The sequence below is a fragment of the Loxodonta africana genome, chromosome 9 (assembly GCF_030014295.1).
Source record: "Loxodonta africana isolate mLoxAfr1 chromosome 9, mLoxAfr1.hap2, whole genome shotgun sequence".
NCBI classification, from domain to species: domain Eukaryota; kingdom Metazoa; phylum Chordata; class Mammalia; order Proboscidea; family Elephantidae; genus Loxodonta; species Loxodonta africana.
Genome location: NC_087350.1, coordinates 56,207,622 through 56,225,638, shown reverse-complemented (window position 1 = coordinate 56,225,638; position 18,017 = coordinate 56,207,622). Strand labels below are relative to the sequence as shown.

Genomic DNA, 18,017 nt, shown 5'->3' with positions numbered 1-18,017 from the left:
CTTAACTTCCCTTCCGCAAGGGACCCAATGCCTGTAGGTCAACTCCAAGCCTCCCAAATCTGCGTTCAAGGCCATCTCTCCAGGTTTATCTCCCACCATGCCCCTAGAGGCAATCCCCTTCACCACAGCCCCAAACATACCATGCTCTCTCTTACCTCTGTGCCTTATCTTCTGTCCAAAACCAGGCCATCAAACCTGTTTGTTATGGTTCGAACCCCTGCTGAGAATTTGAGTTTCTAACAAGTCCCCAGGCAACACTAATGATGCTAATGCTGCTGGTTAGGGACCAATTCTAAGAACCACTAGTAGAGCACTGGTTCTCAAAATTTTTTATACGTAAGAATCACCTGTTGAAATGTAGCTTCTGATTCAGCATATCTCGGGTGGAAATGGAAATTCTCGGCAGGGGTTTAAACCAGAACCGATTCAAAGCCCTATACAAAACCCTCCTTTCCCTTGCCTATCCTAACCTTTAACTCTGACTTCGGAACCAGTTCAAAAGTTACTTTCCACAGGCGCCTTCTCTGATCATGCAATTCACTCCCTTCCTCAGTGCTCCAGGGTACTTTGTTCATATCTTTTTTTTTTTTTTTCTGTTGTGGAACTGTCCTCAGGCCTACTGTAGGACTTGCAGAGTAAACGTTCAACGTTGCTGAATGCATGAATCAATTCCTTTCCTTTGTCAAGGCTGAAAAGGAGGCCACTAAAAGATCTAGTTTTTTTTGTTTGTTTCAATTTAAAAGCAACAGCAGTACCAGTTGGTGAGTGGAAGGCATTCTAGCTAGTTAAAGAGCCTATTCACAGAATCTAACTGATAAGATATGCAAGGCTAGCAGGCTATGCTCTACCTGGGCATTCATCCTAGCACTACAATGTAAAAATGCCACGTCACTGTGTTTCCCCAGGGGATGCTGGACCCCATTTGGTCATATATATGTCCATGCCATTTGATCATATAAAGCCCCTGAACAAGTTAATGTCCCCAAAAAAAAAAAGATTTTTTTTTTTTTTGTCCCAAGAGCTGGGGTAAAATAAGTCATATAAGATGGACACAGGCAAATTCTTACCATTGCAATGCAATACCTATGCAAAAAGAAGAAAACCATGGCCAAATCCTCTTATCAGAAACATATATGTGACCTAATGTAGTATTAAAGTGGTCATGATAAGATGTTAGGAAGCTCTGAATCACAGGTAAGCTCACCGAGCCAAGTATTTAGAGTGCACAGCTTTTGTTTTGGTCTGCCCAGTTCCCAGTAACAAAACAGCCCTTCCTCTGGGTAACTTCTCATCAGCCTTCCAAGCATGTGGTTCTAGAAGAGGCTGCCAATGATGATACACCCCACCCCACCCCCCCCATAACACACACACACACATACATGTTTCTGTGAAAGCATGTGACCAAGTTGGGCCTCTCAGTATCTCACCCCTCTGGCCATCCTGAAAGAAAGTTTGTGGGGGTAGTGGCATGTGAGGGTCCTCCTTCCTCTTATGCGGTAAAATGGCAATGACGGGTCCACCCACCTGGAGCTAGAGTAAGCCAGGGGAAGAGAAAGAAGCCAGCCCCCAGAGATACAGAGTCAGTCCTGGCAGGATTCCAGTCACTCCTTTTAACTAAATTAGTTCAAGCTGGACTTCTGCCACCTTCAAGAAAGTCCTACTCATACTATACTTCACCTCAACCCTTTCTGCTCGCCATCATTTTCCCCTTCCACTCCTTGCCAAGTATTTTAACCTCCTTATGAGGATATTTACATGTTATATAGGAATGTATGTTTTTAACAACCACTGAGTATCTAAGCTCCATAATTAGCTCTGGATTTTAAACTGCGTCGCATTTTGCCATGAAAAACATTTTCATCTCCCTCAGAAAAATAAAATTCAGAGGTCATCCCTTGCATGTCTGTCAGCATCTAAATTGGGTCATTTGGTGTTCAATAACACCGAATAAATACAGGTAAACAGGTCTTTTAATAACATGCAACAAACAGGTACACCGCGATATTGCTGGTGGCAACATAAATTGAGCCAGCCCTCTGGACAAATATTTTGGCAGCAAGATTAACCAGTATAAAATATTTGCACAATCTGAGCTAGTAATCTCACCCCTCAGAATTTATCCTAGGTAGAGATTTTAAGAGAAGAAAAAAGACTTTCTACCCAAAAATATTCTTTGTGTCTTTATTTAAACAGCTAAAACGTCCAACAAATGAAGACATTTTTAAGTAAATCATGTGAGATTTATTCAATGAAAGAGTATGCACCACTCAACATGATCTAGCCTATACAACACAGAACATGTCCCTAATAGAGTAAGCGATCAAAACATACAGCACCGGATTTAACTTCTGATTAGACTGGAAGCCCAGCTGCACAAGGACTAGAGAGTAATACTCAAACAGTTGCTTTCTTAGGGCAGTGGAATTATAAGTGACATTTCTTTATTTTTCTAAAATTTCCATTACAGCTCTTTCAATGTTCACTAAAATTTTGTTACAAAGTACAAAAGAATTATATTCTAATTCTCTTCTCAGTGTTAACATTAGAATTTCAAACAATGAATCTGACACCTCTACCAACAGCAGTTCCACTGAACTAACTGCTGGTACCCATTTTATGGAAACCCTGGTGGCGTAGTGGTTAAGTGCTACGGCTGCTTACCAAAGGGTCGGCAGTTCGAATCCACCAGACGCTCCTTGGAAACTCTACGGGGCAGTTCTACTCTGTCCTATAGGGTCGCTATGAGTTGGAACTGACTCGATGGCACTGGGTTTGGTTTTTTGTTTTTATGGGTCCTTTTGAGGTCCCACTCTACGGACTCCGCCTGCCACAGGCTCCAGGGCAGGTAATTCAATTAGCCTGAGTGTCAGTGATCACTCAGGCTCGGACCCTATCCTATCTGACTGCACCAAGGCAGCGTAGCTGGGTGCTACTCTCAGAAGGGATTAAATTAAAAGAAGCTGAATATATAAGTTTAAATATAATTGAAATTCTAAAAGACAAAAGCATACATATTTTGCCTCTAAATTCAGAGAAAAGGTTTTAAATGCTAATACCCAATACTGAATACAGCACAGTCTTAAAAAAGAATCACTCTCATATAAGGACACCTGGTACAATCTTTCTGGAGAACAATTTGTATATACGTATAATAGTCTTAAAAATACTCACACTCTTTGACCCAGTAATTCTACCTGTCTGAGGAAATAATCAGTGGATAAATATTTATGTACAAGGATGTTTGCTGCAGCATTCATTTTAAGGCAAAAAAGGGGAAATGACCAAAATAGCCTATAATATGGGACTAGTTAAGTAATTACAGCACATCCTAGCGATGACATATTATGCTGAGGAAAAAAACATTTTTGAGAACATTCATGATGTGGAAACATACTAAAGTGAGAACACTGAAAAAAAACTATTTTCAGTTTGATGACAATGATATGTGTGTGTGAGTGTGCATGTGCACGTGTGTGTAAAAGGACTGAAACATCAAATAGTAAAGACTGATCTTTCTAGCTGAGGAGAGGATGGGTGAAATGTTTTCTTCTTTATATTTTACATATTTTCCTAAGTTTTCTGCAGTGACTATCTTCCTATAAGCAGAAATAGCCAAACAGCCCCAGCCCATCTGCACCGCCCACCATTTCGGAAGGGAACAGCAGTACTCACAAGGATGGTGCTGTCTTCGTTGCTCTTCTCTCGATAGGCTTCCTCCAGGTCCTTTTCTAGTCTCTCCCTCTCCTGCTGCAAATCGCTCAGCTCCTGGGTGATCTTCTTAATGTTCCTACGTAGTCTGTGGTTCTCTGTACTCTTGGTGAGGTTTTCTGAGCGCAGTTCAGCCAAAAGGGCTTCCTTTTCCGACAGGGCAGCCTCATATTCTTCAGATCCCTAAAGGAGAAGGGAGAAAGGAGAGGTGAGCTGATTTTCATACCTCATTAAACAAAACAAAATCTGTGCTCCTTTTTCACCTTGGGGAAAAAAGGGAAAGAAAATGATTAATTCAACAAAAGCAAGATTCAGGACCTGAAATATAAATAATACAAAGATTCTGTAATAACACAGGGTAATGTTTTGTTATGATATTGACGTTAAGAGGAAAAAACTTAAAAGTGTGTAAAAGCAGTATTTTTTTTTTTTTTTAACGAGAAGGAAAAGCATAAAATGTTAACAGTAACTATCTTTAAAAACCCAATGCTGTCAAGTCGATTCTGACTCATAGCAACCCTATAGGACAGAGTAGAACTGCCCCATAGAGTTTCCAAGGAGTGCCTGGTGGACTTGAACTGCCGACCTTTTGGTTAGCAGCTGTAGCACTTAACCATTACACCACCAGAGTTTCCTAACTATCTTTAGTGGGGTAGAAATATAGTTGGTTTCTTTTCACTTCTCCGTATTCTCAAATGTTCTAAGTGAGAGTATTACTTTTAAAATGGTTTAAAAAAAAAAAAAAAGGTCCTTTTTAAGAAGGTATAAAGAGCTTCATTTCAAAACTAGAGCTGAATTCAAACACTAGCAATGCGTCTCTGTTAGAATGGCTCAAACACAGACTCATCTCGAGAAAAAGTAGTAGGTAGTCTGCATGACAGGCCTATAGCCACCTTGAGGAGCTGCCAATCAGCAGAATCCAAGAGTTAAATGTGTCAAGAACATTTTTATTTCATTAATATACAGTTCTCTAGAGAAAACATATGTTACTTAAAACATAAAAAAATGTTCTAACTCACCACTAACCAAAAAAAGTAAATTAAAACAAGCTCTCATCTATCAAGTAAAGATTTCTTTAATGAGAATATCCAGTGCTAATCAGCTTGTTGTGAAATGGGACTCTTAATATTCACTCTTCAATAACCGACCGGCACTTAGAAGCCAGGAAATATGCTGGCAGGAATACACGTTGATACAATCCCATGGAAAGATATATACATACATATAGACACACACATACACTCTCTACATACATATAAAAAAAATACACACATACATATATTACACATATACTAACATACATACATACATACACACAGTACACACTACCAAAACACCAAAAAACCAGACCCATTACTGTGGAGTCGATTCTGACTCATAGTGACCCTACAGGAGAGAGTAGAACTGCCCCATAGGGTTTCCAAGGAGTGCCTGGTGGATTCAAACTGCCAACCTTTTGGTTAGCAGCTGTAGCTCTTAACCACTGCACCATCAGGGTAGATTTAATATATACATATGTGGTGCTTTACGCAAATTATGTGCGCCTTCTGCATTTGTTTCCTGGCAATGCCCTCCCTCAGCAAGGTATTTTCATAAGCTTGCTAATTTTTTTTTTTTTTTTCAGTAACATGTGGAAGAGGACTGGCATGGCAGCACTTGTGAGGATGCCTTGCACATGTGTGTGTCTGTGTGTGTGCATATAATGTTCATACTTGTCCCAATAATTCAGTTCCTAGGATTCAATCTCAGGGAAAGGATTCATAATCCGAGGGGGAGTGGGGGAAGCCTTATACACAAAGTCATTCATCCCAGAATTACTTATAACAATAAAAAATAAGAAAAAAACCTAAACATGCAACAGTATGAGGATGGATAAGTAAGATAAAGCTACACGGTGAATCTTAAAATTATATTTACAAAGAGTTGATAACATGGGAATATTTCTAAGTGACAATGTTATGTGAAAAAACTGCAAATGATCGCAAACAAAAAAACTTGTACAGCAAAGGAAGCCTAGAAGGAAAAAGATCAAAATGTTGAAAGTAGTTGGATGACTTCCTAATTTTCCATTTTTTTCTTCTTTCCACTCTTCTGGAAAAAATTTAGGAAACATATATAATGATTATAATCAGGAGAAAATAAACTTTTTTTTTTAATATGTCCTTTGAATTAGACTGAGGCTCAAGATTAAAAATTCAAAAACAAGGAACACTTATAACAAGTCCAACTGTGGAATAAAGGGACCAGTCTCAGCTTCTCGGCCTTTCCAAGGATTCCATCTCAGTCACTGAGATTATTAAGTCTTAGTCATTCAGCTATTCAACTTAGTTGTTCAGGAGACGTGGGCTACATCCACAGTTAATCTGGGGTCAATGGAGCTCTGCTGTTCCTGGGCCACCCAAAGCCCAGCCACCGTGTTCCCCAACTCCCGTTTAGGACACAGCAACAGAGATTAGGGTGAAAGCCATTCAAATTTCAAAGGAAGCTTTATAGAGGCTTCTGTTCTTGTTTCCTTCGAAATTAAAACAAATTTTTTAAAGTGGGAAACCTAGGTCACAAGATAAAAAAGAAAAAATATTTGGTGTAGTGCTTATTTAAATAAACTCAACAAACAACAGAAGATAAACAATGATTGGGGAAATGCTCAGTCAGAACAATATTCATAGTTGTTTTCATTAACACTGATTATATATGAGGAGCTAAACAGGTGCTTTTACACACATTGTATCTCTGCTTCTCATACCAACCCTACAAAGCACACATTATTATCCCTATTTTTCGGTTGGTTGAAATAAATGAGGCTCAGAAAGGTTAAATGACTAGCCTGTCACCAGACCACAGGTGATTAAATCTGGGATTCAAATGACTGCAGTTTGTTCTCTTTCCACAACACTATACTGCCTTACCCTTATCAGCAAAGATTTCGATTAACATCAATAAACTAACAAGAATTAAAACAAGGAGAATGAATTCAAGAGGGAAAGGATAGAAGCAGGAACACCAATAATTAGGGTGTGTTAAACTTAGGACAAACCGCCCCCCCCAAAAAAAAACCCATTGCCGTCGAGTCGATTCTGACTCATAGTGACCCGTATAGGACAGAGGGGAACTGCCCCATACAGTTTCCAAGGAGCACCTGGTGGACTTGAACTACCGACCTCTTGGGTAGCAGGCGTAGCACTTAACCACATACCACCAGGGTTTCCTAAACTTAGGACAGCAAAGGTTATTAAAACAACACAAATTATTACAAAATGATGAAAATTCTATAGAATTACCATGTAAGTAACAATGGCAAAAGCTTCTTTAAAAATCCAAACTCAAAAAATTCAAATTCATTGGCTCTAATCATTTCAAAAAAAAAATACTTGCCATGTTAAATTTTCCTTAAAATGGCTCTTTGTAAATCTTTGAAGTGCTTTTTACCTTTGTCTATATGACGTCCTGCTTTTTGGAATCTCAATTTTATCAGTTAAGTGCTTATAAACAATGGACAAACATTTGGCCCAATTAAAAATCGTCGGAAACTGAAGGCCAAATATAATATTAAACAAATAGTTCTTCCCCACAGTGCAGAAACATGCTGAGTTTAATAAAGAAAGTCAGAAAGCCCAGGGCTCAAAGAACAGTTCTAGCTGTAAGACCTGGGAGAAGTTAACTTCCCCAAAGTCAGTTCTGTCATCTGTGAAATGGGAAGTAATGATCTCTATTTCACAAAGTAGTTGTGAAGATTAATAAATATCATAGATAAAGACCGTTTCAGTGGGTGCAAGATAACCAAATCTAAGTTTTCTTTTTCCTACACTTACTCCACTATCTTTCATTCACAATGGAAAGTTTCCACAAACTAAAAGCTATGCGTACAACACCACTAGCAGGGAATTTGAAAATCAGAACACAGTCATGCGTCACTTAATGTCCATGACACGTTCTGTGAAACAGTACATTATGCAATTGGACGTTGTGCGAACATGCCTAAATCACAAGCAACAGTATTCACTGATTTTTCCACCTTCATGTTGTTTAATAACCTTTTGTTTCACTTCCAAGTTGATACTTCTTTGCCTCTTGCTGCTACTATCACTAGCACTGGTTTTGCTGCATTTGGGAGCCAAGATGTGCTTCACAGTAATATTTTCAAAGAGAAAATTAAACAGAGAGAGAACACTACAACACTCAAGAGATACGAGAAATACTAAATTGGACGCTGCTGCCTACAAGTAAAAGCATACAATACACTACTATATGGTAAGCTTTTTATTTGTAAGTAGAAAAAGTTCATATTAAAATGATAGAAAGTATAGTACAGTACATGCATAAGCCAGTAACACAGGCGTTTATAATGACTATGAAGACATATGTAAAAAAAAACAAAAAACAAACCCAGTGCCATCGAGTCAATTCTGACTCACAGCGACCCTATAGGACAGAGTGGAACTGCCCCACATACAGTTACCAAGGAGCGCCTGGTGGATTCGAACTGCCAGCCCTTTGGTTAGCAGCCTTAGCACTTAACTACTACACCACCAGGGTTTCCAAGACATACGTATTACAGGTTATGTAAGTATCATTATAAGCCTGGCAGCACGACTGCTTTGTATACAAGAGACATGAGATACACATGTTGCATGCGGGAAGCTTTTGCATTCATTACTTCCAGTTACATCCACTATGTCCCATTTTCTAATCGGGATTTCTGAACTCTGTTATAACCTTATGGGACCACAAACATATATATGGTTGGACATTGCCCAAACGGACATCATGGGGCGCAGGACTGTAACTACAATATGTTAACGTCAGAGGATTTTAACACTGGCTTAAAGGTGAGCTAACATTCACTGAGTTACTACCTTGTGCCCACATACTTTCTTGTTTAATCTTTGTAAGGATTATGTGATATAAGTGTGATTATCCAAATTTTACAATGTGCAAATTGGCTGGGAGAACTCAAGTATCTTGCCCAGAGTTACAGAGGCAGTGAAGAAGAGAGTCATGCGTCATGTCACGCGTTATGTTCCACCCATGTTCTTCCGAGTAAAATATGGTACCTCCAGACGATGAACTATGTGTAGCTGTTTACAAAGATGAGGTAGAACAAAACTAAAGACACACTTACACACATAAATGAGTGCATGTCAAACTGCTGAAATCTGAATACATGTGTTGTGTACGTTTACTCACACACACAGAGTAGTAGAGAGAACATAGGCTTTCGAATCAGACTTGAGTATGAGTCCTGGCAACCTATAAAACTGGTAAACACATTGCCTCCATGTGTGGCAGTCAGGATTAAACAAGGGCTCTCCCAACAGCCAACCTGACATGTAGAATGTGAAGAGTTTCAACAATTACTCATTCATGTGCATTGCAAGACAACAGACCTGGCCAACACTGGTCCTCTAATGAACACCTCAAATATCATTCTCAAACCCTTTTGGTTAGGATTGAGGGTTATGAAATTAGTAATAATGTATCTGGGTAACATTAATTTATAAAACTCCTTTCTGTCCTTTATAATGCTTACAAGGATGTCTGATGCCTCTTCGTTGCCAACTGCCACCATTTTTCTCAAACACTGGGAAATATGGATGGTTTCCCTAAGAATTCAGCTTTGAAACCTTATTTCCTAAGCGAGGAAAAAAAAACTCAAGTGTAAAGTGTAACCTCAGCTCCATTTCATCAACCACTGTCAAAATGGTGGGGGAAGGCAAGTCTGAGATTCCAAAGGCAGAGATTTATCTAAGCTTCTAGCACTCCATGATTTAACCCAAATTACTTCAATTATTCTTAGTGTGAAACAAAGCTCTGCAAAACATAAGGCATGGGATATGAATCGTAGGAACCAAAGAGTCTTAAATTAGGTTTAACTTTTAACTTCTACTTTATAATCAAAAGCAACATTGCTGAAGGGAGTGAAGAGAGAGAGCTTCAGGCAGTAAGGACTTATTCAGATGATGGAAGTTTTATGATTCATTAAGTTATTAGCAACAGATACACACTGTGTATGTAAACTTGGAACATGTTAAAAGAAATCATTAAAAACAAAACTAAAATTAGGAAAAGAGAAGGAAGATTAGGGATGACCTAAGCAGGTATATTTGCAGTACAACCTTAGAGAAAAAAGAGAGAACTGGCAGGTCAAAAATGTCAAAACCTGGGACTCCTACTCCTATTTGCAGAGAGGAGAGAACAGAGACACCTGGCCAGGTGGAGAATTCAGGTGAGGGGAGATATAGGGTGACAGGTACAGTCTCTGGAGTGACAATGCCTCTAAGGTCAAATCCTAGCTCTATCACTTACCCGTTTTGTGACTCTAGGCTACTTATATTAATCTCTCTGAACCTGGGTTTCCTCAGCAGTAAATCAAGGATTTTAATAGTTCCTACTTCACAGATCAATTGTGCAGATTATTTGAGATAATCCATGGACAGTGCTTAGTACAGGTCTTGGCAAATAGGGTATGTTCACCAGCTGTTATTACTAGTAATTATTACATTGAAATTCTGGCCCTGCCACTTGCTAACTGTGTGACACTGAATAGGCTTCATACCCTCTCTGAGCCTCAGTAACTCCACAAAACACATGGGGGATGAGTGATAACTACCCTCCCCACAGGGTTGTACTAAAGATTAAATAAGATAATCCATATATCTTGCACAGTCCACTACCTGGCGCAGAGAAACTCAGCACTCCTAAATGTGGTGGTAGTTGTTGTCGTCATCAGTATTATGAGCCAAGGAGTCTGACTTTATTCTACTGTGTCCCAGACAAGAATCATCCAGCATGGAGAACACTGATGAGAGGCCGGGAGAAGTACCAAAATCCCACGGAGAATTTCCCTTTAATCAGACTGAGCTAATTCTATTAGTAAAGAACACCCACAGTTTTTCTTATCAAAATCATCCAAGCTCCTTTCAGCTGCAAAGTCCTGACCTCACCAGGGGTAAGGATTAAAGAGACAGCCACTTAAGCCAAAGTGAACACTTACCTGGAATTTCTGGGTCTGTGCTTTCTGGGAGGCTTCTCTGGCTTTAGAAAAGGCAGCTCTGAGCTCTTCAATTTCAGAGTTAAGTTCTTCAACCTGGGGAAAAATTAGGAATGGCAGCCACCGTGCAACTGGGCTCTTTTCTCTCTGCACAGCTCAAACACCTCTCCTGCTCAATTGTTAGTGCCTAAGATCAAGGGCTTTGTCATCAGATTCAACCTGAGTGGACTTTCTGCTTTGGCTGTTTACTAGCTAGATGACTAGGCAACCAGGCAAGGTGCTTAACCTCTTTGAGGCTCAATTGCCTCATCTAAAAAATGAGGATACCACCACTCCCCCAATTATAGGGTTGTTAATATTAAACGAAGCAATATGTATAAGTGCTACCATAAAGCCTAGCTCATAGTAAGTGTTATTATTATTGTCCATATATAGGTGGCCCACCCAACAACCTAGCCTGGCTATTCCCAGAATTCCTCATCTTCTAGTGACCTTCTCCTGTATCCCAGTTCAGCCAGGAACTCCTATGGCCACACTCTGGGCCTTGCCAGCACCCAGAACAGTTGCACTGCTGGTCCATCTTTTCTCTGCACAATCCTGCTACATACTGAAGATCTCCAATGTCAGCTGAGCCCTGAACTCCCAGCACATGATACAACTGTTACTATAAGTCAAATCTCATTTGACATTGGTGATTACTCAAACTCTTGCACTCCTGTAGCTTCTTCAATGCCACAGTTTCCTGGTTAGATTCATTCTTCTGCAGCCATTCCTTCCATCTCCTTTGTACATCCCTCTCCCTATCCCTGAAATTTTGATGTTCCCTACTGTGCCACCCTCTGCCTTCTTCTCTCCCACTCTACACACTCTCCTTGAACAAGTAGACCAAATATCAGAATTTTAATTCTCATCTGTAAATGAGTGACTCCCAGGTCTATATCTTCAGGCCTAAGCTCTCTTCAAGCTTTAGACTTGCATATCCACCTGCTTCCTGGACAGCTCAACTGGATGGCCCATGAGCTCCTCAAAGACAATACTTTCCAAAAGGACTCATCAGCTCCACCATCACTCCCCACCCCCATCTCACCATCATACTCCATCTTCTATGCTTTTAACTGAGTTGGTGACGCCACCATAGCCCTAGTCAAGCAAGCCAGACACCTAGAAGTCAGTCTTGACTATACCTTCTCTGAAGTTCTGTCTTATCATCAAATTTTCCCAAATTGTAAATGTTTCTTGAATAAGCCCCTCCCTCTCCATTCCTATTTGCTATGGCCACTGCTCTAATTCAGCCTTCCTTGGCTCTCACTTGGGCTGCTGGCCCTTCTGCCTCCATTATCTCCCTCCTCCAATCCACTATCCGAGTATAAGCCGGAGACCTTTTTAAAATGCAAATGTGATCACACTCTTCCTGTTTAAGAGCCTTCAGTGGCACACCACCCCCAAACAGCTAAATATGATTTACTAATTCTACCACACCACTGGCTGGCCCCTTGCAATCTTTCCAGCTTCTCTCACCTCAGTTAAATTTTGCACTTTGGGCTCTGGCAACCCCAAATGCCTGTGGTTCCACACACACAGATTAGGCTCTTTCCTAACTCATTGGCTTTGCCAGTGTTCTCTCCTATGTCTGGAATGGCCTCCCCACCCCTGTCTCCCTTCCCAACTAACTCCTACTCACCCTTTTAAGATTCAGCTCAGGTATATTCTCCTCTAGGTACTACTCCCCGTTCTGCACATACACACTTTAATCTGAATTAGATACCCTTCCCTCAGCTTCCACAGCCCGTGCACTTCCCTCTGTCACAACATCTATCACTCTTCGTCTTCCCCACCAGACTTGTAAGGAGAGCTGGGTTTTCATCTGTGCCTAACACAGTTATTGGGACACAAGAGACTGCTGTATTAACTGAAGAGAAGAAAACTAGCATAAAATCATCAAGCACCACCTTGGATCCCAAAGGCAACAACCTAGGTAGCCATCTAATGGGTTCACAGTCATGGCCTTGCCCTTTATCTCAATTGCCTGTTGTCTTTTGAAAGACTGGACCTGCACTGTCCACTAACCACATGTGGTAACTGCATATTTGAAATATGGCTAAACTGAACGGAGATATGCTATAAACAGTTGGAAAAAAGAATGCCAAATAACTCACTAATAATTTTGTTTTATTTATTATATGTAGAAATGAAAATATTCTGGATATATTAGGTTAAATAAAATGTATCAGCAAAATCATTTTCACATGTTTCTTTACTTCTTTTAATGTGGCTATTAGAGAATTTAAAATCACATATATAATTTACATTCTATTTCTATTGGACAATGCTGGATTAACCCAAAACTCACTGCCATCGAGTCAATTCCGACTCATAGCAACCCTACAGGACAGCAGAACTGCCCCATAGGGTTTCCAAGGCCATAATATTTACAAAAGCAGACTCTCACATCTTTCTCCCACAGAGCAGCTGGTGGGTTTGAACCACCAAACTTTCAGTTAGCAGTCAAGCGCTTAACCACTACACCACCAGGGCTCCTGGATACTAGATTAGATAAGCCAAAAGAATTTCCAATCGACTAAAGGACCATTTCCTCACTGTCCATATTCATGTCACCTCTCTTATAAACTTTTTACCTAAAGCTAAAAATTCAGGCTAGGACAGGCCAGTCACAGCAGCTAATAAAGAAAAATCTCATTTCAGATGCATCAGACATACCTCTTTTTCCTTTGATTTTAATGCCATTGTTAGACCCTGAATGGCTTTATCCCGCTTTAAACTATTTTTCTTTTCTGTAGCAATTTCTCTTTCCTTCTCTCCCAGGTCCTCCTGAAGTGCCTAAATTAGATTAGAGAAAGATTCACTAAGTTGATGCGTTCCAACCAAAATGCACTGTAAATATATCTTTAAGAGCACACTCAAATGCAGTTATTCTATCTTATTCCTGTCAGCCTGTGATTAATGTTTCCAAGTAGAGCTGAACGCAGTGGCATCAGCTCCAAGTGACTGTGTTACCGCTCACGGCCATAGGACTGGATGAAGGGATGGGGATCAGATCTGTTAAGACAATGACAGCTCTTCCTATGGGAAGGACTCCAATGCCTTCTGGATTTTGAATACCATCATATCAGAATCTTTGAAACCATATCAAGTTATTTGGGGAAAATAACAGATCATTAATTTCATCCCTTAATGCTACAAAAGCTAGTAGAGAATTTGGTGTGATAGAGACTAAACTATACATTTAGGGTCTGAGTTCATTTCAAAAGATAATCACCACTGCCTCCTTCCCAGGCTACTGTGAGGATTAAACAAGATAATGGATGTAAAAGCACCTCCTAGGCTGGCAGGCACTACACAAATGCCACTGCTGTGACTGGGGGACCATGGAGTATGGGCTCTGGGTTCAGGCAGGCCAGTCTGAACCCTTGCTATACCTCTTCCTACCTATATGATCTTGGTCAAGTCATCTCATTGCTCTGAGCCTTAGGTGCCACATGTGCAAAATGGGAAAGTCTACTTCACAGTTATTACAAAGACTGAGAAAACCTCTGTAAAGTGCCTAAAGCCTGACTGACACACAGGAGTATTTAGTAAATGACACCTATTGTCACGCAAAATTATCTACAGAACTCAGAATAAAACAAGAGGCAACAGTGGGTAAACCTTCAACAAATTTTTAAAAATTGTATCAACATACCTGGATTCTCTCTTCAAAGCAACTTCTCTCCTTCTGACATTCCATATGTATAGCCTAAGAGAAGACATTAATTGGTGCCAAGAAGGAGCCCTCCCTCCAATAGTTTTCCCTGAGCAATTAGAATGAGCACCTCATTTACTTACTTTCCTCCACTCCTTTGCAATTCATTAAAACAGAAGTGTCCCCTCCTTTTCTCTGCCCCACCCAAAGACCCACCCAATTTGAAAGAAGTATAAAGTTTGAGAGAAGTGTAAACATAAGTCATTGGCTGATCACCAACCCCACACAGCAAAGACCAAGGTGCTGCTAAACAAAATGAAAAAGGCCTGCTAAAGAATAACACCCAGTAAGTAAGTGGGAAAGAGGGTTAAAGGAGCAGCTGACTGCAGGCAAAAGCCAGTTCGTGAGGCTAAAGAATGCATCACTGTGGTGGGAACAAAGACCCTGTTCCATTAAGAAGTCAAGGCTTCTCATGAACATCCAGAATGTCCCATACTGTGAAGGTACCACATGCAGCAGTCACCCTTGACCTAACAGAATGGAAGGTCTCAACCAATGCCTACCCGAGTTTCCCAGTCCTGCCCACCCTCTCCAAATTGTTTGCCATGGAGACCACTCAGTGTGGGATAAGTCCAGAGAGGCTTTGGAGACAGCTCCTAATAGCCCACCTTTTGGAGCCTGAGAAAATAACAACTCTTCTGAGCCTGTTTCTAAACTCCATAGGGGGAATGTGAGCTCTTACAACATGACCAGGAAGATTAAATGAGATGGTGAGCTGAACCCCTTCATGTGCCACCAGGCCCAATACAAGTTAGTCATCTTCCCCCATTGCCTCTGAAGTTTCAAAGCAAAGTTGGCCTAAGCTGCCTCTGACCAAGAAGGTAAAAGGGACATGTATCATGTACCACGATTTTATCCTGAGAAAACCCAAAGCATGAAAATAAAGTCCCCAGACAAATAAGCAAATGATCAAACAGAGGCAAGCAGATATGAAACTGTCTTTCAACCAACGCTGTATATAAACACAAGGCTGGGAGGAAAAAAAAAAAAAAAAACAGACCCCTGACAAAAGCAGTTTCTGCTATTCCTCAGCTGACAAGGAGCTAATATTTAGAAGCAGACAGCGAGTAAACCATGGGGAATGAAGGTGTATTCCATTTCCCAGAGAGCAATATGGTCTGCTAATTAAAGTCCCCCCTCCATGTCCCGTTTCCTCACCTCTGTTTCTCGCTCCTTTTCTTCCCTCAGAGCAGCAGAAAGTCCTCGGAGCTCTCCAGATGACACATTCTCATCAGGAGATGCCATCTGAGATTTCTCCTCTTTAAGGCACTGAATTAAAGCTTCTTTGCTCTTCAAAGACAGTTTCAACTCCTCAATCAGTCTAAAAAAGAACAAAATTTAAATATTAATTCTAAGCTGTTCTCTTAGCTCACTGGAGCAGAAGGAGGGAGGAAACGGGGTCAGACATCTTCAAAGTAGACATGTCCAATGACTGAACATAAACGGAATCACATTCTGCAGGTCGGAGATTAAGGGCCAGGATTCATGTGACATTAACCAGTCTCCCTGCCTGCAGCCTGGTTTGCTGAGCCAATCTCTGAGCTGCCAGACTATGGTATGATTGAGTCACATCCCTGCTCAAAAGCACTCAACAGCCCCCACCATCTGAACAAATCCTTTTTCCAAAAGAAACTGGACCCCAAAGCCCAAACAAATACAACCAATAGAACAGAGCTGTTCCAGTGAATGTGAAAAAACAAAATATACTGACTTTCAAGATAAAGTCTAAGCTCTTCAGTAAAGCATTCAAAACCCTAGATTTTAGAGCCTAGAAGATCAGAGGCCCCTGCTGACAGCTTCAGTCTCATCTGTTAAGGGAAACCATCACCCTATCCATCACCACTGACCAACCTCACTTCCAGCTCCCTCCACGAGCCAAGCTGTTTCATGCCTCTAGACCTCTGCCCACACTATTTCCTCTACCTAGAATGTCCTTCTCAACCTTACTCCCACCTGCACCAGACGAACACTATTAGTCCTGCCACAGTTAGCTAAGCATCGCTTATGATAAAGGAAGCTTGGCCAACTCACACCCCTGGTACTGTCATCAGGTAGAGCTGAACGCATCCTTCTCTGGGTTACCATTTCACCCCGTATCAACTGTCCTTGACCATGTCAAGTTGTTTTAAACTCTCTGAGTCTACATTTCCTCAGCTATAAAATGGGAATAATAACTTGCTTGTGTTATCCAGAGATCAGCTATTAACACAGCTCTACACAGCTCCTGGCATACAGCAGAACTCAGTAACCGACAGTTGTTATAATTATTACCGTTTTTTTTCTTTCTTAACATGAAGTTTTATCAAGCATGATTATGTGATTGTTTTTAAACAGCTTTATTGAGGTAACAGTTCACATACCATATGATTCGCCCGTTTAAATTATTACTTGTTTTAATATTTGGCAATTAGCATTTTATCAGAGGACCCTCAGAAGAGCCTTTCTGTAGCCAAGCCTAGAAAGCAACTTGGTTTGATAAAAAGAGCAAAGGCTTGGAAATCTGACAGAGTGATCAGCTTTGCTTGGGTGTGGTACAAGGAAGGTTTATCAGAGGAGTCCTGAGGGTGGAGATGAGGAAGCCTTGTCAAGCAGAGAGAAAGGCACATGTAAAGCTGACAGGTACTAGCTCCCTGAACAAAGGTGAGGAGTGAGGTAAAAGTAGATAAAGCACCCAGCAATGCCTTGGGTATAGAAGGTACCAGGCGGCACCAGTGAAATCCCCCTTAAAACTTGGAAACAAGGGTGAAGTGGGCCAGGTGGAGACTGGGGCCATGCTGGAGCACCTGGCCCATCCAAGGGAGCAGCCAGCCTTCATCCAGCAAGACAATGGCCCCGTGCTGTCACATCTTCCAGGTTTTCAAAAGAAGCTAGAAATCTAGACTTTTACATGAATTTAGATTTTTTTTCTTTAAATATTGGCAACTAATTTAAAAGTTTAAAAACACTACGTGGGCCAAATAAAACTTACCTGTTGGCCATATTGGCTTGAGAGCTCCTCACTTTTGACTGCCTTAAAGACTAGCTCAAAGGCCAGGCTGAAGGATAAAGTAGCTAAAGCATGTACCTTTGAAAAGGGTGGTGGGAACCCAAAAAAACACTGGCAGTACCCATCCAAGTGGAGCCCTGGGCACCAAGAGCTCAACATTCTACCCTGCCCAACAATGGATCAATCTGTGTCGCGGATCTGGTTCCATCTCACCAGGGCATAACCAAGGACCCCTGTTCCAGCTCAGTGCTTAGCAACTAACCTTAACCGCGATGTAGCGTCCCAGGCAGGCCTGCCTTCAGGGAGGCAACACACTGATCCCAGTCCCAGGGGAGTTTTACCACAAAGAGAGTTGTACTCTCAGCAAGCATCTGGAGTTGGCATCAGTCTCTGGGAATATGATCAGGGTACATCTACCCCTGATAGACAGATGCATTTACAGGTTTCTGTGCCTATCCAGGTAGGGCCAGACCTAGGCCATAAGAAACCCCAGGAACATACAGGCTTTAGCAAGGACCTGGCTGGACCACTTACTTCCATGGAGACTCCAGCACTTGGACCTCAGTTAAGTACCT

At 41.1% G+C, this 18,017-nt stretch overlaps 1 protein-coding gene across 12 annotated transcripts in view; it reads right to left on the bottom strand.

The window, feature by feature from the left end:
* CDK5RAP2 (CDK5 regulatory subunit associated protein 2) overlaps window positions 1–18,017 on the bottom strand; it is a 225,812-nt gene that overhangs the window by 155,723 nt on the left and 52,072 nt on the right. For all 12 annotated transcript variants that reach the window (XM_064291536.1, XM_064291535.1, XM_064291537.1 and 9 more), the window contains 5 exons: window positions 15,615–15,777; window positions 14,397–14,450; window positions 13,415–13,534; window positions 10,700–10,792; window positions 3,673–3,891 (listed from right to left, as the gene is read on the bottom strand). In XM_064291536.1, the coding sequence (XP_064147606.1) occupies window positions 3,673–3,891; window positions 10,700–10,792; window positions 13,415–13,534; window positions 14,397–14,450; window positions 15,615–15,777 (649 nt within the window). The remainder of the gene's footprint in view (window positions 1–3,672; window positions 3,892–10,699; window positions 10,793–13,414; window positions 13,535–14,396; window positions 14,451–15,614; window positions 15,778–18,017) is intronic.